This window comes from Neofelis nebulosa, chromosome 15 (assembly GCF_028018385.1).
Source record: "Neofelis nebulosa isolate mNeoNeb1 chromosome 15, mNeoNeb1.pri, whole genome shotgun sequence".
NCBI classification, from domain to species: domain Eukaryota; kingdom Metazoa; phylum Chordata; class Mammalia; order Carnivora; family Felidae; genus Neofelis; species Neofelis nebulosa.
Genome location: NC_080796.1, coordinates 28,939,384 through 28,961,207, shown reverse-complemented (window position 1 = coordinate 28,961,207; position 21,824 = coordinate 28,939,384). Strand labels below are relative to the sequence as shown.

General features: G+C 36.6%; 1 protein-coding gene across 3 annotated transcripts in view; it reads left to right on the top strand.

Moving 5' to 3' along the window:
- The window catches only part of HMCN1 (hemicentin 1), a 481,286-nt gene that overhangs the window by 229,722 nt on the left and 229,740 nt on the right, over positions 1-21,824 (top strand). For all 3 annotated transcript variants that reach the window (XM_058700608.1, XM_058700606.1, XM_058700609.1), the window contains 7 exons: positions 3,408-3,566; positions 10,463-10,657; positions 13,466-13,561; positions 15,118-15,245; positions 16,554-16,698; positions 19,744-19,856; positions 21,564-21,723. In XM_058700608.1, the coding sequence (XP_058556591.1) occupies positions 3,408-3,566; positions 10,463-10,657; positions 13,466-13,561; positions 15,118-15,245; positions 16,554-16,698; positions 19,744-19,856; positions 21,564-21,723 (996 nt within the window). The remainder of the gene's footprint in view (positions 1-3,407; positions 3,567-10,462; positions 10,658-13,465; positions 13,562-15,117; positions 15,246-16,553; positions 16,699-19,743; positions 19,857-21,563; positions 21,724-21,824) is intronic.

Genomic DNA, 21,824 nt, shown 5'->3' with positions numbered 1-21,824 from the left:
ACATATAGTGGGTTCAAAAAAGAATAGAGACACTATTAAAATGTTTTATAGAGGATATTTCTGGTGAAACATTAAAGAAAGTAGGTTTTTCAATTTAGATTGGTGGTTCTTAAGAGTAGTTGGGGGTTCCCCGTCATTTTTTTCAGAGAATCTCTGAGACTAAAATTACTTTCCTAATTATACTAACATATTATTTTTCTTTTTCATACTCATTGTCTCACAAGTGTATAGTGGAGTTTTTGGAGGGTACATGAAGTGTGATATCCAACAGAATGAATGCAGAAGCAAGTATGAGCACTCAGCTGTCTTCTATTAAGCTAGACATTCTAGAAATTTGCAAAATGTGAAACACCACTCTTCTCACTAAATTTATCTTATTTTTGGAAAAATAATTAATTTCTCATAAAATATGTTCACTATGTTAAAATGTCATGAGTTTATTATAGAATAAATACATACATTTAAATTTTTTCAATTTCTAAAGTACTAAATACAAATAAATATAATCTATACAAAAAAAAACCTCGTTAAAGTCCCCAATAATTTATAAGAGTGTAAAAGGGGTTTGAAGGAAACATTTTTGAGAACCACTAATTCCCATCAACTATTTGAAAGGATCTTATGCCAGGGATAATGATTTCTCTGTTGTTAGCCTTTACATCCACAGAAACCAGAATTGAATTTAAATTACAGCATAAAGAGAACCCTCTGCAGTGGTAATGATTGTTAAATCCTAGCATGGGTTGTCAGGAAAGTTTGTATATTTCACTCTGTAAAAATTCTAATCTTACCTAATATTAAAACTAAATAATCCCTATTCCATTACCATCTCAAAGTTCCATATTTCTCAATGGCTTCCCAATAATTTGATGACTAATTTAGTAGATGACTTGACTAAACTGGTGTTTCCCAATTTACATTTTCATTATTGCTATTCTTTTAGCTTTTTTTTTGAAAAAAAAAACCTACTAGCTAAAAGGTCTTGATTTTATCCTTCGACATAAACAAAAGAAATAAGGGAGAAGTAAATTCCAAAATTCTAAATGCATTTTAGTCCAAACATTCTAATACTTGATGAACAGCTAGGTCATATTGCATTCTCCCTTAGTGGGAGGAAAGTTTATGTCAACATCATCTGCTTTTATTTATGAAAATTTCCCAGAGGCACATAGACACAGCTTTGGTTGCTTCTCTTATTCTCGTGTGGTATGTAGTAGCAAGCTTAAAAGGATGATTTGGGTTTTAAATATTGGAATGCTGAAAAATACTTTATTTTTGGCACTGATGGTCGCTATTGCAATTTTTTTGTTTTCAAATTTATGGTTCCTTTGACCCCTTCTGTCCTCAAAATTATAAAACAAAAACAAAGATAATTGTCTGCTTGTTGCCCTGAGTCTGTTGATTGGTGATTTTTATAGTATTCTAGAGGATTACTTGTTCTGGGTTTCTCTCTCTCTCTTTTTTTTTTTTTTTTTTTTTTTTTTTTTTTTTGTTAGAAGCTAAGTGAGATACTATGGTGGTCTTCAAAGCACATAGGTAGGGTAGTACATGACCTTTTGGAGAGCAGTTTTTTAGACTTGACATCTGGGCATGCTGTGCACCCCTAAGAGCAATGGCCTTCCAACCTCCAGGAAGATTTTAGGATCCCCACAGGAAGTTTGATATTACTCTTTACAAAAAGGATGTGGACACTAAGATAGTATTAAAGATCCAGTAGTAGGTATTTTTTTTTATGAAACTGGCCATCCAGGTAATTACATTCTTGGGAGAGGAGTCACCCTGAAGGAGGAGATACATAAGGAGAGACTAACCTAACTTACAGATTAGTTAAGGCATTGTTTTCCTTCATAGAGAAATGGTTCTCAGGGGATTGGAGGGGCTGAAGGGACACATAACATCAGAGATACACAGATAACTCAGACATAACTAATTTTTCTGCTGTCATTCTAGCCTCACACTGAGGTCAAACTCAATGCATGGTTTCATTTTCCACACATTTATTCCCTACCTGCCTCTTCGAGAAACCTGTAACTCCAACTTCAAGAACTTGATGAAAAATACAGATTTAGTAGCGGTATTATGGGAGATTTCTATAAAACACTTCTCTCTGGCCATTGTTAGAAATTTCTCATCCAGGGGTGCCTGGGTGGCTCTGTCAGTTAAGCGGCCAACTCTTGGTTTCGGCTCAGGTCATGACCTCACGGTTTCGTGAGTTTGAGCCCCTCCTTGGGCTCTGCACTTACAGTGTGGAGCCTGCTTGGGATTCTTTCTCTCCCCCTCTCTTTCTGCGCCCCCCCCCCACTCGTGCTGTCTCTCAAGAAAAAATTATCATCCCGTTTTTCCTCTTCTACCAACAAGCTCTTCCCTATGATCTCCAAATAGCTGTGGTCCCTTCTTCTCCAGAAATCCTCAGAATGCTCTCAGGCAGCCTATACCTCTCACAAGACACTAACTGTGACAGCATTCAGCAAACCAAAAACCCGGTCCATTGACCAAACAAAGAACACCTGTAGTCTCCTAGGCACTTTCTTTTCTTTTTTTTTTTTAACTAACAAAAAAAAAAAAAAAAAGATTTATTTGGACCTGACAATATGTATACCAAAGAAATAATTATAATCAAAATGCATTAAACACTCCTATTTTATTTTTATTTTTTAATATGAAATTTATTGTCAAATTGGTTTCCATACAACACCCAGTGCTCATCCCAACAGGTGCCCTCCTCAATACCCATCACCCACCGTCCCCACCCCCCCATCAACCCTCGGTTTGTTCTCAGTTTTTAAGACCTAAATAAGAATGAACTCTTCAAAGCTGTACTGGGGAGGACGAGGTTGGGGAGTGGGGTGTGGGAAAGGATGGCAGCTGTCACTGTGGCTGTGTTGGGTAAGAAGGGAATGGGAAGATGAAGGTTGAAAAAAGGTTTCTACCAGCTTTGTGGACCAGCTTAGGATCTCCTAAGCACTTTCTAAATAACTGAAATTCATCCTGCCACAAAGCTGGTAGAAACCTTTTTTCAACCTTCATCTTCCCATTCCCTTCTTACCCAACACAGCCACAGTGACAGCTGCCATCCTTTCCCACACCCCACTCCCCAACCTCGTCCTCCCCAGTACAGCTTTGAAGAGTTCTTTCTTATTTAGGTACATTCACAGTAGGAAATACCTGGAGCCGGATTTTTGGCTCTTGGTTAGCACACAGAATCATACAGACTAATAAATCAGCTTAGTGCCAACAAACCCTTTGTCCTTTCTTTGCGTAAACATTAAGTGTCTGTGTTGTGCCAGACAACGGTATTGTAAAAACTTGACAGTTGATTTTCTTCAGCAGTCTTGAAATCAAACCAAGAGCAGAGTAAACTATGTAAATACTTTAGGGTTTAATGTTCTCTCTTTGTTTTAACCTAGGGGATCTTGAGCTGAGGCCCTCAACATTCCTCATTATTGACCCTCTCTTGGGACTTTTGAAGATTCAAGAAACTCAAGACCTGGATGCTGGTGATTATATGTGTGTAGCTGTCAATGATGCTGGAAGAGCAGCTGGCAAGATAACTCTGGATGTTGGCTGTAAGCATCCAGCTCTGATAGACACATTTGGTTTTTTCCATGCTAATAACTCTGAAACATTTGGGTGGAAATGTTTGTCAGAAAGGACAAATGAGAGTTAGCGTCTCAGATTATTAATATAATCATGGTGGTAAACATTTACCAAGTGCTTTCTATATACCATGCATTGTGCTAAGAACTTTTATATGCATTAGCTCATTTAACTCTCATAGCAATCCTAAGATGAAGATACTATAAATATCTCCATTATATAGATAAGAAAAAGGAGTCGTAACAAAGCTAAGTAACTTGACCAGTATCACAGAACTATGGAGGGGCAGAGCCTGGATATTTGAACCCAGGTAATCTGACATCAGAGACTATAAGCTTCACTGGAATATCATGTATTGCCAGACATTTTCATAATAGGAGTCATCCGTTCCGACACAAAATTGCTAAGTATTAACATCTGGAGGCCAGAAATTAGACTTTGGCTCTAGACCATAATTTGGAGATGTTGATGATAGCAAAGGTAGCACATTGTGCTTTTATTTAAAAAAAATTTTTTTACTAGCAATTACTCCTCAAGTACTAACAACAAACAAATGTCAGTCACAATGTGAAGGATACAGCATGTGTATGACCACTGTCATCAGATTACTCAAGAAGTTTAGTTCTTTCTCCTTCTTTGTCTCTCTATGTCATGTTTCTTAAAAAATAATTGATACACAGTGTAGGAACACATGAAATAAAACAGAGCTTGCTTTGTATGAAAAGGAACCTGGCAGCTTAATTCTAACAAATAATTCAAACATTGACATTAAACTTATAAAATATGACATTTTCTTAAATTGTATTTTCATTTATGTATGATGATTTTCATGCCTCAACTGTTTTTTTTTTTTTAAACAAAAGTTGGGAACTATAAAGAAAATGCAGATTTTTTTTTTTAGGATAAAGTAATACAAACCATTCCAGTTCTATCTTAATTCTCTAAATGAATATCCTGGCCCTCCAAGCTTAATATGTTGTTTCATATAAACTAATTTCTTTCCTCCTGGGATCTTTTATGATCCCCTTGCCCCTGGGCTGTCTGGTGAACACTCTGTACTCTTGGTGATTATGCTCTTGGGGTAGAATCAACAGAGCTGGAAATGGCCATAAAGACCACTGTAGAATCTAAGGCACAGCAAAATGTGTTTGACCATGACTAAAAGCTGAGGTTATTGAGAGAAGTGCCTTGGAAATAAGATTGGAATCTCCGGGTGGAGGATATCTGAAGTTAAAACACAAGGAATGCTTTTAGAAATGTGAGGCCCAAATGAAGAGGGTCACTTGGTGCAGAATTCTTGTTTCTAAGAAATATATAAAGTATCGTGTTTCAAATTCCCAACATTTTCTAGTTCTGCCTCTTCCTCTTTCCTGCTCAGGTATTTTATATTGACCCAACATCTTTCTAGAGTTGTCTGGCTTTAAGGAAGAATGAATTAGCCTGAGTAATTGTTCCCAGCAAAAGGGGAATGACACTCTCACCCCTCTCCAAGATTATGGAAAATATAAACAACATACACATTTCCTTGCTTACTTACTGCCTTCTTGATATTTTTAGTTTCTGAAGTTTCCAGGTTCTCGCTGTTGACTAGTGAAAATCCATGTAGCCTTAGGGCTATCTGTGCTGGAGTGATTTTCATTGGATTAGGAAACATCCTAACCAATATTTTGTATTTATCCTCATTCCTTGAACTGAATTTTGTTTTATCTTCACTCATATTCAAGATCTTCACTCTCTATGACCTTTTCTTTTTTTTTTTTTAATTTTTCTTAACATTTATTTATTTTTGAGACAGAGACAGAGAATGAACGGGGGAGGGTCAGAGAGAGAGGGAGACACAGAATCTGAAACAGGCTCCATGCTCTGAGCAGTCAGCACAGAGCCCGATGCGGGGCTTGAACTCACGGACCGCGAGATCATGACCTGAGCCGAAGTTGGACGCTTAACTGACTGAGCCACCCAGGCGCCCCACTATGACCTTTTCTAAAACAATGGCTTCTCAACTTTTATTCCAGTAATTGTTCTGTTGGAGCTATTAACATGAACTCAATTGTGTCCTTACTGTAACCATGATCATTAACAGTTGCCAGATAACTTCATTCTAACACCATCGCCATACATGCATCCATTATGCCTTAATAACTATCCTTACCCACCATTAGAATTCTGATCACTGTGGCTCACAAAGTTTGGTTAGACCTTTTCTGTCCACATAAAACTATGGTCCCATATCCTAGCAGACACAGGGTGTAACTGCTAAGGCCTGTGCAAATCACAGTTGCAGTGATGGTTGTGGTTATCACTGTTAGGTTTAGAAGCAAACAAACAAAAAACCAAACTTTTCCTCAGAATTTATATAGTGGCTAAGAGAATGGGCTTTGGAGAGAGGCTGGGTTTTCTGCCTGACTTTTAAGAGTACCTACCTGATACGTTGGTTATAAATTTGAAATGTAGCATCATCACCCATGTGCATTCAGCATGTCCATTGGTTACTGCTGTTCATCTAAAGCTGCTTAATGGCACATGTATCAAAAAAATGAACTCCACAAATTGAATTACCATTCTGATTCTCTGCGTCTTAAAAAGTAATATAGCAATGCATATATAATAGTGGCATAGTATTTAAGATTAAGCATTGGGCTTTTAATATGAAAGTCACTGTTTCCAACTGATTTTCTTTAAAGGCTTGAGACAATTCAAGCCTTTACTACTACTATTAGTAGTAGTGCATAAAATTCATTTGAGTTCCAAAACTATCGGGCATAAATTTAAGTAGCTTATGACCTAAAAAGAAAAACATACCTTTATCCCTATCATGTAGCTGTTGGACTTTCAGATTGTTTTTGTGGGCCTATTACTTTGCATCAATAGTAGATCAAAAAACTAATAGTAATAAAGCTGTTCAATATTATTGTTGAGTTATAGCTTCTTGTAGTGAGTCTCCTTTTTCCTGCTTCTCATTACCAGGGCTCTGAGTTATGGACATTTCAGGTCAAGAGGGAAAGTTACCAGTGCTTTCCATCCTTTTTTTAAAAAGAGGTAGTGAATTGTGAAGTCATTTGGAAGAGAAGAAGATTGGCTACATCAAACAAAATGTTGGCCTGGCAGCGATTTTATTTGCAACATTCCACACCACTCAGGGTTTGAGTCCTAGACTGTGGTTTTGTGTTTTGTGGTTTGCTAGAACCAAAACAGTGTGTTCAGCCATTTTAGGAAAGAAAATCTTTGACTAATGCAATGCTAGAGTTGCCCAAGTGGGTATACATTTAATTATCACCAAAGGAACCAGAATAATTTTATGCAATAGATTTTAGAGCAACATGGTCAATCTGTTTGTGACTTTCTATTTTCAAAATGATGTATGTACACAGCCATATCTATCAGTGAGCGACAACAAAGCTGTACCATGCATTAATTTTACAGTTCTCAAGGGGTTTGCATGTAAATACTTAAGGGATCACAGTGATCAAGCATAATCCTGACAGGCTGTATGCAGAAGCTGATATTGCAATTAATAATAGTTTTATTAAGTTCTGGAGCTAATATTTAAAAAAAATTTTTTTTAATGTTTATTTATTTCTGAGACAGAGACAGAGCATGAGTGGGGGAGGGGCAGAGAGAGAGGGAGACACAGAATCCGAAGCAGGCTCCAGGCTCTGAGCTGTCAGCCCAGAGCCTGACGCGGGGCTTGAACTCAAAAACTGTGAGATCATGACCTGAGCTGAAGTCAGTGGCTCAACCGACTGAGCCACCCAGGCGCCCCTGGAGCTAAGATTTAATGCATGAATTCAACACTGTTTATAACTAGTGATAGTTAATATTTGGGTGATTACTACATGCTAAATGATTAATAAAGACCAGGTCTTTTAACAACATGAGATAGGAAACGTTATTATCTCCTTATTGTTCATAGATTTAGACTGAGGGAAGTAAAAGAATTTTCCAGTTTTGCAGACTAAGAAATAATGGAGCTGCCATTTAAAACCACCTAACGGACTGTAACATCTCTACGCAACACAGCCTCCTCTGAACAAACCGGTGTTTTGTACTACAGTCACCACTGCCCCTTCCGTAGCCCTGCTAATCTGTTTACCATCCACCCAATATAACTCACTTGGAGTTCGAATTGGCCACAATCAAGAGTAGGAAGTATTTAGAAGGCTTCTTGGCTTGAGTTAGGAGTTGCTTCATTTTTGAGGTTTCCTTGTCACTGATGCTCTCTTGGCTCCTTACCTAGTGCCTGGTACTCTCATTTGCCTTGTTTTCTGGTACCAGGATGTATATTCCCTAACCTTTTGCTTGTCTTGTACCTGACACTGTTCCCAAAGCTTCTTCACCACAGATGACTTCTCCTGTCTTAACCGAGTTTTATGGGCACAACTTGAGCTCTGCTTATCCTTTTCTAGTCCAGTTCGTTCTTGGCTTTTTTACTTCTGAAAATTCTGATTTGTTTCCATTTTGACTGATGGCTATGTTCTGCTGTGTCAGTAAGCTTGGTTTCCTCTCAAATGTCTGGTCAACCCCAGGCTTCTGCATATCTTTTTGTTCTTCTGAAATTGATTTTCTGCCCCATTTCCACATCTAGCTGCCCATACTCTGCATCTAACACATCCTGAGACTTTTATAACCTCTATGTCTCCAAAAAGCAACTCGCTCTGGGATAAATGACTACTGTCAATGCAGAGAAAAGTAACTAGTCCTTTACACCTAGGATAGAAAAACAATGAGCTACTTTATGAATTGTTTTTAAAATGTTTATTTTGCCTATGAATTTTATATGTCAGTTTCCCACATAGGTGGAATAAGAGAAATCTAAACACAGCTACTCTCCTTCTTGTTAAAAACATATTACATTGTGGATTTAATTTAATTTTATTTTATTTAGGCTCAATAAACCAACAGCAGGCTTCTGAAATTGCCATGTTTTTTTCAAAAGATCAAGGTTGTTAACACCACATACACTTACATACATATACAAATGCACATACTACATTATTATTGAAGCATTTTAATATTGATTCACTCATTCACAGATATTGAGCAACCATGTATAATGCACAAAGTACTAGGTTAGCTGCTATAAAAGATAAAATATGGTTGCAAACATAAACTCTCTAGGGAAAATCAAACACACAGTCTAATAAAAGGCTGGATAAGGCCATTACCATGGAAGTGGTACAGAGTGAGTTTTGTACCTCACAGAGGGAGGAAGTCATGTCCATCTGGGAGGATGAGAGATGGCCTCAAAGAGGGACCTTTTGAACTGGACTAAAGAATTGTCAATATTTCAATAGCCAGAGATCAGTTACCAACATTGCATTTGAGAGGGATGACTGTAACACAGGTACTGGTATGAAAATGGTTAATCCTTATTTAGAGAAGAGTAAAGAGTTCTGATGGTCCCTTGAATAAGATTTCTGTAGGTGAATAATGGGAGATGAGGCTGCAAAGTTAGAGGATATCCTTTAGCCTAGGTTAATAAAGCATTAATGCTGCTCAGGAGACAACTGCATCCGAGTCTCAAAATTCCCAATGAGAAAGAAAGAAGTGATCTCCGCACCCATTTTTATTAGCTTGCTAAACACCTTGACTTTGAGCAGTTGTAGGAACTCATAGAAAAGGGGAGGCTGATAAAATGACAAAAAACTGTTACCAGTATCAACCTGGTTTTCAATCCTACCTCCAGTCTTCAATTCCATGTAATACTTAGCAAATCTGTGTGTCAATTTCTTCATCTATAAAATTTGAGTAATAATAATACTTACCCGACAGCGTTATTGTGAAGATCAAATGAGAAAATTAATGGAAAGCACCTATAACAGTCCTTGCTTTGTAAGTGATAGTTGAATTCCTAAGCAATATTTAACCTTGACGTTACCAAGGATCCCTCTCTTGGGCTCCTCCTCTTAGAATCCAACATGAGCAGGTTTCATGAATTACTTCATGAATGCTTTAAAGCATTCTACCTCCTTGTCTGATGCCTCATACATCATTACTTATAAGTTCTGGGGAACTTATTTGGGCTGGCTGATAGCTTTCTCCTGTATTTCCTTCCCATGTTTTTCAAGTTGTGCCAACAACACATTTCTAATTCTTCCTCCTGGCTTCTGTGTTTACCTAAATTATGTGGATAACTGTAGCCTTTTAATCTATGATTTTATAATTTCTGAATCAGATTTTAACTCTAAGATATTAAGCTCTCATTATTCTCTTTTTATCAAATACTATATTCTGTTGTTATTATTGATTCTCAAGCTTAAAATCCTTTAATTAAAAAATGTAAAAAAAAACCAAAAACCAAAAAACAAACCAAAGGTGAAAGATACTGAGAAGCAAGAATGTGATATAGAGCAAAGATTTAATTTAGGATTAAATATTTTAGCTGGAGATACAGTGATCTGTTAAAGAATGTGCTCTAGTATAAATTAAGTTCTTTAAACCAGTAGGAGTTAAGTTTTGGAAAGTGTCAAAAATATTTCATTATAAGGCAAATTTATTTATAAGAAAGTTCAAAGATTTGAGCAGTATGACATTAACTAAAATTGAAAAGAAATTTCTAAAATGAAAGGTTCTCTTTATTTAAAGTAGTCTTGATTGAAATTCCCACTCTTGAATTCCACTCTCTTTATCATTTGTCACTTTAAGGAAGTAGTTGAACTTCTTTGTGCCTCTATTCATTTATAAAGCAAAAAAGAAATATCTGCTATTTCAATAGCATACAGGAGTAAAGGGTAAATTTATAATATTATGTGAACAATACCTGATTCAGATTCGATCTGTTGACATTTTAATAATGAAGTTTATATTTAATGTGCCTTTACACTGTCCCAATGACCTTTTTTTGTTTGTTTTAAATATCTTCCAGCACCTCCAGTTTTCATACAAGAACCTGCTGATGTGTCTATGGAAATTGGCTCAAATGTGACACTACCTTGCTATGTCCAGGGTTATCCAGAACCAAAGATTAAATGGCGGAGGTCAGACAACATGCCAATCTTCTCAAGACCCTTTTCAGTGAGTTCCATCAGCCAACTAAGAACAGGAGCTCTCTTTATTTCAAGTAGGTTAAAGGAAATATATTTTGTACAAGTATGCACATTTATTATACATTCATGTTTTATACACAGGGATTACTATGTGTAAAATTGTGAATTAATCATAACACATTTTGTGTTTGTTGGATTTCACTTTAAAATGGTGTTAAGCTCTTATATTTTGGAATTGTCATAAATTATATTTTATTCAAATGTATGTGATATCATAAAGGCTTGTGAAGCAATGTGACTTCTTCATATCTCAATGGTTCTTATTACAAATAGAGTTACCTGGGCCTCTAGGTGAATAAGTGATCACATTTTATTGACTCTTATACCAACTGCTGTATAGAAAGGTAAAATATTAAAATAGTAGTTAGTTAACTTTAATGAATTATTTTTGACCAACAGTATATAACCATAGGGACTCTATACTCTATGGAAGCTCCTTGATTAAAAATTATATCCACCTGGAGTGTAAGATTTTTAAAAAAGTACTCTATCATCCAAGAATTTTGCCTATAAGCTATTAAGCATTCAAATATTTGTAAATACTTTGTACTTTTTCAAATAATATTCAGAATGTTTGAATAGTGGCACTAGAGGAATAAAAACATTTAGTCAAGTAACTGATTTTTAAAGGGTAATTGTATCTTTGGGGTTATTTTGTAGAAAGCCTTCAGTAAGTGATTTCCATGTTTATTAACAATATTAAATCTACATTAGCCACTTAAACTTCCAAATATGAATTAAACTAATTGGAAGTGCTTAAGTAATTAGCTCTGGGCTAGGCTCTGTGGTTAAGACAGAAGTCTTATATGGGGTCCCCCACTTAGGCATTTTACAACCCACCATCTAAGGGGATGGCCACAAAAGTACCTACTGGGTCAGATCATGCAGGACCTGGAATGTGCAGGTGAAGAAATGCTTTTGATGAGGTAGAAAACAGCCCTCCAAGCTTCACTGCAGGACAACCCCTCTGCAGGATAAAAGATATGAAAATGGGGGAGGCTTACAGGGTTATACATGTGGGGTAATAATAGTGATGAGAAAAGCCTGGGTAACAAATTAGACCTGAAACAAATCAGTTAGAGGTGATGTAAAAAGGAAGAATGAAAGAGGGCAACATATTGACCAGTGGTTGCCTAACTGTCCACCTTAAACTATCTAGAAGGAAAGTAGAGATTAGAAACCATTTTCTGCAGTCTTATGTATTCCTATACAAATTAATCCAAGAGTTGATAATATGAAAAATATCTTGGGTAAAAACAATGTGACTTATTAACCAGATGATTTGGTGAATTTTCCTTTGCAAATGAATGTTTGCTGTTGTTGAGAGTGGATACTGCCTGAACTTACCAGATGTAATTCTGAAGTTATATGCCTATGGTTAATAAAGAAGTAGGAGCTTTGTCACTGCTCTTTATTTGAGATAAATGGAACTGTTCATAATGGAAAGCTACATTTTTCTCTGTCAAATCTTATCAGTAGATTAAACTGTGCTTATTTAGTGAAGATATTTGCAAGGATTATAATCATTTCCCTATTTAAAATCTGTTGACTCCCTTGTTGCTCACAAGACAAACCACACTCTTTACAAGGCACCACACTCTGTCTTTAGCTTGACCCCTGACTATGTCCACACAACCTAGTAGTGTTCATCCTGATCCCTTTAACACCCTCCTTAATTAAAAAATATTTTGTAAGATCCTTCTTATTATCCTGAAACAAAGTCTATCTTTTTGACCTATCTACATAATAAAAACTTTTTTTTTTTTTCAACATTTTTTATTTATTTTTGGGACAGAGAGAGACAGAGCATGAACGGGGGAGGGGCAGAGAGAGAGGGAGACACAGAGTCGGAAACAGGCTCCAGGCTCCGAGCCATCAGCCCAGAGCCTGACGCGGGGCTCGAACTCACGGACCGCGAGATCGTGACCTGGCTGAAGTCGGACGCTTAACCGACTGCGCCACCCAGGCGCCCCAATAAAAACTCTTTTAATATCCAAAATGTAGTACAAAGGAAAATAAAGTAATTTTTACTGAAATAATAGACATTTCAATAGATAAATACTCCAGAAATGTCTACACAATATGCATACATGTTTATGTGCATCACCATAAATTTGACAGCTCAAATGTAGACTGATACATATAATTATTATATAATTATAAACAAAGCCATCAAACCCATGAATTTCCAGTGGGATCTTCAGAAGTCTTGCTGGATTTGGGATAATTGTTCCTTCCATGAATCTGCCCTCTGCATGGCCTACCTACTTCTTGCCCAGTAAATGCCAGTATGCTCCCCCAATCATTGGGCCAACTAAAAAAAAACAAAACAAAACAAAAAAAAATTCCCTTTCTCCCTTGCAAACCTTCAAAATACCCCCAAAGTGGTGCTGCAGCATCCATTGGTGGTGCAGCTTTACATTATTTGCACAGACCTTGATTTTTCAAGTCATGCTTTTGTCTTTGCAGCCCATTGGGCTTAGACTGCCCTTCCTTCTACCTGCTGTTTACAGTACAGCTTGTATATTACCTACTACGTGCATCCCTCCCTAATTCCTCTGCATGCCATCAGTCTCTCATGTCTCTGTGTCTCTGTGCTCCCACAGCTCATTGTTTGAAACTTGTATACAGCATTTATCACACTGTGGTGTGATTGTTGGTTCTTATGTATGTCTCCTCCTGTAGAATGGGAAGTAACAAAAGGCAGTACACACACATTTTCCACCCACAAATTTGAGCATTGTGTCTGGCATGATTATGCTTCATAGATGGTGTTGAATGAGTAAACGATCTCTCTCTCTCTCTCTTTTTTTTTTTTTTAGATTTATGGGCAAATGATAAAGGAACCTATATTTGTGAGGCAGAAAACCAGTTTGGAAAGATCCAGTCCCAGACAACAGTAACAGTGACAGGACTTGGTAAGATCAATTATGTGCTTAGATATCACGCTCTTCCAAGTCATCAGACTTCTTTTATTACATCATCTCTTGTCTGTGCCACTTTAAACAAAGAAACAACAGGTAAATATTTGATTACTAGATTAGCCTCCTCTCCCCCACCCTATTTCATATTTCATGAGATGTTAGAACTGGAAATAGCCTTACAGATCATCCTCTCCAAGTTCCTTATCTTTCATTTAAATAAATCAACTTGAATAAATTGATTTAAGCCTAAATACAAATACACACACACACACACACACACACACACACACACACACACACATGTTAGAGCCATGGCATTCTTTTCTGGTTACCACTTTTTTACACTTTTCATTTTAGTCCACATGAAATTATTTGGGGATATAATATGAAGTAAGAATGCAATATTGTTTAGTGGTAAGACATTTGTTTCATTATCTTTTTTTGTTTCATTTTTTAAATTTATTTTGAGAGAGAGAGAGCACAAAAGCAGGAGAGAGGAGCAGAGGGAGGGAGAGAGAGAGAGAGAGAGAGAGAGAGAGAGAGAGAGAGAGAGAGAATGAGAGAATGAGAGAATGAGAGAATGAGAGAATGAGAGAATCTCAAGCAGGGTCTACACTCAGTGCTCAGCAAGGAGCCAGATGCAGGGCTTGATCCTACCATGCTGGAATCATGACCTGAGCCGAAATCAAGAATCAGACCTTAACCAACTGAGCCACCCAGGTGCCCCATTATAGTTTAAAAACTTTTTTTTTCATTTCAGAGTCTTGTATTGAATATTCTCTTTCCACTGATTAAAATACCCATTTGGTTACATGCTAAATTTATATTCCTGTGTCTATTCCTTGGAATTCTATTTATGCACTGGTACTACATTGTCTAAATTATTATAGTATTTAATATGATTTTTAAATCTCTCAGTGCCTGTTTCTCATTAATATGCATTTATAACATTTTCTTTCTAGATCTCCCTTTATTCATCAACATATACTTGAAATTTCCAAATAGAATATCTAGGGATTTTGCTTTGATTTATGTTTAATTTATTAATTAATTTCTACAAAAGAACATCTCTCCACCTAAGAGAGTCCACCTCATTTTATTTGCTTGAGCTGTTATGGTAGCCTCCTCATTGATCTTATCCATTCTGATTTTTCCCTTCTCCAATAAGTTAGTCACAGTTTTCAGATTAGTATTTCCTGAGAATGGTTCTGATGATCCCACGTTTTTTATATGTAAATGATTTCAGTTCGTCTCCATTTGTCCATCAAACAGTGCAAATTTCTTGGCTTGACATTTCTGGCCTTGCATGCCATAGACGAATTCTCTTTTAGTGTCTACTTCTCTATTACTACCTACCCCCTTTGCCATTCCTTCTGCTTTGAAGGGTCTTTTATGTCTCTCTTCCAGTTCAGACCTATTTACATTTAAAAATCTTATTCTTGAAAATTCATTTTTTAAAATAGTGGAATTAGTAGTCATGGGCCTAGAAGAAGATTTGCCTTCCTTTTGGGTGAGATAGAGGTGATAATACCTGTTTCTCTACGACTTAGTTGCTCCACTCATTGGAATCAGCCCTTCGGTGACCAGCGTCATTGAAGGACAGCAGCTTACTTTGCCTTGTGCTCTGTTGGCTGGAAATCCCATTCCAGAACGTCGGTGGATTAAGAATTCAGCCATGGTAAGAACATTCTAAATCCATGCATTCACATTTGTAATTTTCTTGAGTAAGAGGCAATTTATTTCAAACATTGAAATATCAATTTAATAAATATACAAACATATACTTTGTAAATATAACACCAAAACTTTTTTTCCATATTGACATGGTTCAGTTCACATTATTTGGGATTAATAAAACGGAGAAATAGTCAATGGTGTGATTTCTATTGTTTTGAATTCAATTCAGTGCAACTAATAAACTCTTCAGAGTATGTAAAGACTCGAAATACAAAATTATTTTTATAGTATTTAAATATTTTTATGTTCTTCTTCACAGGATGTAATAAATGTTAACACTCTCATAAAATTTTTCCATTTACTAACCTTTATTATTAACTCCAAATGTTACATACTTTATCATGAACTTTTTAAAAATGTGAATCTATTTTGTGTCATTGTCTTTCAGGGTATAACTTTTGATTATGAAAGAATATGAAAATTTTTCACAGTTCTATGGATTTTTTTGTAAATATGCTACCTATGATAAATTTTCATCTAGTTCAGAGCATTTTTCCTTCCATTTTCCAGAGTAGTTAAACTCACTTTTTGAAGTACCAATTAGAAGTGAATTGCCTCCATGGAATAAGATGTAAACTTGTTCATCTTTGCTTGAAATCCTGAGAAAAATTAGTATACCTCACTCAACAATTTAATGCGCTTATGACATAGGATGATACTGCTTGAGCACTCAGGTGTCCTGTGATTGAGCAGAATGCATATATGGTATAGTTAGCGTGACCATTTTTAATAGAAAATACTGCCAGCCTTCTCTGACACAGTTCCTGTATCATACGTTGCCTCTGATATTTGCGTCTGTCACTGAAAAAGGCAAGTGTTGAGAATAGTCACATTCTCTCAGCTTGAATGAGTTCCTATTTGCTGAAATAAAAAATATCAAATAGTTTGCAAGTGGTAATAGTCTCCTTGAAAAAGAACAAATTAAGCCAAAAGTAAAAATGACTAGTGAAATTTGGGTCCTGAGTGATAACAAAATTCACAGAAACATGAAATAAGTGATGCTTCTGTTTCTTTCCTTTTTCCATCATTTGCATAACTCCAACAGATGTTAGGAGGTATACTTTTTGGTGCTACATTAGGTAGACATACAATTGATTCTACATTTGGTAACATGCTCATCATTTTTCACTTAAAGGTGTTAAAATATTTTGTTATAAGATATTTAATAACCCAGTTGGAGAAAAACAAATCTGGTTTTGACTTAGGGAACATTATCTTTTAAATTAAATATGACTTCTTTTTCTTTAAGTTGGTCCAAAATCCTTACATCACTGTACGCAGTGACGGGAGTCTCCACATTGAGAGAGTTCGCCTTCAGGATGGAGGCAGATATACTTGTGTGGCCAGTAATGTTGCTGGAACCATTAATAAAACCACCACCGTGGATGTGCATGGTAAGAGACGCACCCATTGTAATTCTTTCCAAACCGTGTTCAAAGCTAGGTTTGTGTCTTTAAACCAACTAACTCTGTCTTCTGGTTGTAAGAAGCAGATTTTTTTTCCTAATTGTTATTTTTAACAAAAAGCCTTATTTCTTGAACACTATTTACATTGTTAAGGGTGTTTCCAGAATTCCTTTTCCTACATACACAACAAGGCTTTATTGGGAGTCACCAGCTGAGTCTGGCCAAGGGCTTTTGTAAGTGATTTCTTAATTGATAAAAGTGAACTCAGTTCTCAAAAAGTTATGTTTAAAAATACATTTTAATTTCAGGCAAGCCGAACTTATTATTCCATCCAAATTGCCTTTTCTTTTTGGATTGTGCAATAACCATGTCCTTACTAATGACCCCTTTGTGTGTTAGCTAGAAATGACCTAAACTTTTCTAAAGGCCACCTCATGTGCTCCAAACAATCTTTTTGCGTGTTAGATAACTTAAAAGTTCACAAATAAGAAAATCCAAAAGCCATCTTTTTCTAACAGTCACGGACTTTTTACATGTCAATAAATAACTGACAACTTCATAGTTTAAGAAATTTTCATAAATTTTTTTGTGTATTGCAACGTTGTTTTTTTAAAGTATGGTATTAAAAAAATAGTTCCATATACAGAAATGAAAGTAGCATAGAACATTTATTTTTAGCAAATTCATCCCTTTATAAGGACATGAGTTGGAGAATCCGGTAATTTCCACATTTTGTTTGGTCTATTGAAATTGTCAGTGGATATAGAACATCTTTTTTTTTTTTTTTTAATGTCTGCTTCTCATTGTAAATAGCCTCTTCTGTGGCGCCTGGATGGCTCAGTCAGTAAAGCATGCGACTCTTGGTCTCAGGATTGTGAATTCAAGCCCCATGTTGGGTGTGGAGATTACATAAAAATAAAAAAAAATCTTTAAAAAAAAATAGCCTCTTCTGCCTCTTATACCAGCCAGTCTTATACCAGCCTCTACCAACATCACGTGAGATATTCTTGAAGAAGTATTATTTTAAAGAAATATTAAAGTAACACTAAATTATAGTCTAAAAGAGTAAACACATAATGCCAGAATGAATGTATTTTTAGTTGTACTTAACGATTTTTAGAGAAAATCAGCCCACAGATTTCCTGGAGGGTGCTTATGGACTGGTTTCAGAATTTAGTATAGAGATATAATCATGTCACCTCCATTCAATACTGTATTGAGAAGGATTCTGAGGCAAATTTCTACTTGAGTAAAAGAGTAACATGATTAACTGTGATGTCTGCCAAATCGGAGGAGTGAGGAGATAGACAAACCAATGATGTGGTTTATTGTGATGCAATAAATGTTTGACAATTAAAAGTTAAAAACATCACTTTGCAACATCGTTTCATCTATCTTAGTCCAAAATGAGTAACTGATTTAGTTACTAAGGTTAAAAGGAAAAAACAACCCAGACATCTGACAGGAACCCAGTAACCATTTATCTGACAGATTAGTTTTTGAGTTGGATGTGATGCAATATGCCAGGTTCTCCTTACGTCCGTATTTATTTATGTCCATATTCTTTCATTACTAGACCTCTCCGCTTTGAAGAATAGTCGTTAGAAGCTCTCAGTGACCACTTCTTATGAGGATGAATTAATGCATGCAAATATAAATACAAATTAAAATGGCAAGCCATTTAACTGTCATCTTGATTTATATAGGTTGACAATCTGGAAAGAAATAGCTCTTCCATGGTCAAATGTCATCAGATTTGAAAATGCCTAAATTTATCACTTTCCTTTATAGCTGTCCAACTCAATATGCATGTAAGAAAATGGCTTATTCCATGTTGCCACAAAATTACAGTATAGTTTAGATTTGACTCTTCCATGATGATTCTGGAAATTAAATTTCTTGCTTTAGAGAGTAACCTGACATAGAGAGTATCTGGTAATTTGTTGCCATTTTTTCTTAAGAAGAAATTATCTTAAGAATAAGCCCAGCCTTAGAAAATATGAGTATGTAGCAAAGCTAATCTCAGCCTTTCAGGGAAGTTTTTGAACTGAGGTCTCTGGTATCTCTTGTTCTGTCAAACTCCTCCAGGGTACCGATGATAATTCTAGAGAAATTTGACTCAAAGGCAAGAGACACGGTGAGTGCTTGAGTTCTAGGGAGCAGTTCCAGTCACATCTTTCCAGGGGAAGGAAAGAAAATGCCTGGTGTATATAGGGATTTTATTGTGTTCCTTACTCTATGTTAAGAACTTTCATGTGTGGGAGCTTCTTTAATCAAATTCATTATTTTGAGAACATTGAGTATTGGTCTTTTTTCATATGCTAGTTGCTTGTGATTAATTGAGATATACACAGAATGGAATAATTAATAGTCTTCCTTTTCCTTTTGCTTCTGCTCATATAATGTTAATTCTTCAGTTGCTTTCTAAAGTCAAAAGGTATGTTTTTCCTCTTAGTGAAAACTATTGACTTAGAATCCTGTATTTTAGCCTTAAATGTAAACTCCTAAGACCTTGCAAGTTTTATTGTTGAATTTCTTTTAAGAAAACAAATCCTTTTTTTCTAGGTTAAATTTAGTAGCTCGCTAAGTAGCTCTTGTAAACAGACATTTAATGTATAGTGGCTAAAACAGTCTACTTTTCTGGCAGTGGGCTTAAGTCAGCTCACTGCAGCTTAATGGGTGATGGACAATGATGAAAGGTATGCGTTAAATATGTAAGTCTTAGGATGTAATTCAACCTTGAGTTTCCAGGAGAGCATGGATTTTATTCAGTCTTATTTTTGTTAGGAAAGTCAACTTACTAAGCATAATTTACTACTTGATTTTAAGTTTTCATTAAATTCTTCAGATTATAGCTACTATATTTACTTTATTACACTGCCTTACAAGGTACCCTACATTTCTATCAGAAAATGTTGAGTCTCAGCTAGTTTTCACAAATATGCAGTGTATCCTGAAAATGTACAACTTGAAACAAATGAGGCTACATGGAAAGACAGATGCTCACATTCTAAATATTGCTTCCTTTTTCAGTTCTGCCAACCATTCAGCATGGGCGGCAGGTACTCAGCACAATTGAAGGCATTCCAGTAACTTTGCCGTGCAAAGCAAGTGGAAATCCCAAGCCATCTATCATTTGGTCCAAGGTAAATGGCCCATCTGGTGGTGTTTGCCGATGTCATGGGTTATAACATTATTTGAATATTTTTGGTCATACATGGGACTTGACTGTACCACAGAACTTTATAAAAAGGAAAACCCATGCACTCCTACCACTTGGAAGGGACCTCAAAATGTCCTTAGTGTAATCACCTACCTGAGGCTTGAGTAACGTTAAGAACACAACGGTGGACTGTAATATAGCACCAGGAGCTTTTCTTAGCACTTTACATGTTGTAGCAGATCCTTTCTTACCCCCTTGCCACATCCCTTCAGCTCTTTTGAATTCAGCGCAGCTCTGGTGGACAGCTCCGTGCATTCTGTCAGAGTCCCACTTCATGTGTACCCCTCTCTGGTTTCTGGACTCGGGGCTTTCTCCAAAGCCCCACAAGGCCACTTAGCCTGCTCTCAGGTGGCCAGGAAGCATAGGGACATTAACACCTGTGGGGGGCAGGTGTCCTATATGAATGTCCTGCTTCTCATCCATCAGAAGAATACTTCTGGCCTGCTTCTATATAGCTTCTCAGAGGATCCCTGGCACCAGAAGCTTATCAACCTAACCACAGAGGAAACCAGAGCACTGAAACCCTTTTTAGCTTTCCTTCCTTCTATGCCTCACTCTCCCACTCACCTGCTCAAGCATCTGGGGACTACTTTCCAAGTAAACTTCTTGCCCCCATATCTTTGTCTCAGACTCTCTTCTTTTAGGAAGCCAAGATAAGACCTCTACGAAGTCATTTATTCCCCTCTACATCCCCATCATGAAGTTGTCCAGCTTTTACTTGTACTCTTGCAGTGAGGAAAAAACCACTCCCTGAGGAGGTCCTTTTCATCTTTGAACAGTCATGAGGATAGCATATTTCCTGTAAATTAATTTAAATCTGGCAGATATAAGTAGTATAAAATGACTGTATAATAACAAAATGAGACCTTTGTATAATTGTTTGTGCTACAACCAAAGTATTTTACCATACTATCTAACTTTATATATCTAAAAAGCTCTGAAATATAAAGAAGTTGGTGTTGACATCTGTAAATTAATTAAAAAGGTGAAGATTTCTGCTTTCTGGACACAAAAATACAGTGGTGAAGCTTATCCCCAAACTGCACAGTGTCTAAGACTGAGTATGAGTTTAATGCATTTTAGGAAAACATAAGAATGAAACTTTCCAGGGTGGCCTTTGTGTTGTGAGAAAGCACAGAGGTTAAGAGTTGGGCTCCAGATCCTGACTGCTGGAGTTCAAGTCCCAGCTCTACCACTGAGAAACTGTGACATTGGGCAAGTTACTCCACTTCATCCCCAAGCTTTAATACTTTCAGCTGTAAAATGGGACTTGTGGTAGTTCCTACTCATATGACCCTTTTGAGCTTTAAGATAGCTAATTCATTTGAAGTACTCAGAACAGTGTGTGACTTTGCATAAGCACTGCCCCATCCGTTAGTATTACCATTATTCCCTCCAGTTTTAAGAAGCTCTGGAACAAAGGAGACATGGTTCAGTATGAAGAAATATCACCTTTGCTTTATTTGCTTAATTTTTCTTAAAATTACCTTTCTTCAAATTAGCATTTTTTTTTAATCTAGGATTTTCCCCCTTGGAGATTTTTTTCCTCTTCCTCTCTTCCTTTTCCAGACATTAAGTCACTCCTTTATTATCTTAAAGAAAACACTTTGCTCTTTGTTGTGTTTTGCAGAAAGGCGAGTTGATTTCCACCAGCAGCGCTAAGTTTTCCGCAGGGGCTGATGGAAGTTTGTATGTGGTGTCCCCGGGGGGTGAAGAGAGCGGGGAGTATATCTGCACCGCTACCAATGCAGCTGGCTACGCCAAGAGGAAAGTGCAGCTGACCGTCTATGGTGAGAGCCCCTGGGGGAATGTTTTTCTTTGACACTCTCTACCGGTGCCAAAACTCACATTTCTCTCCCAAATCATATTACCGGGGGCTGTACTCCTAAAG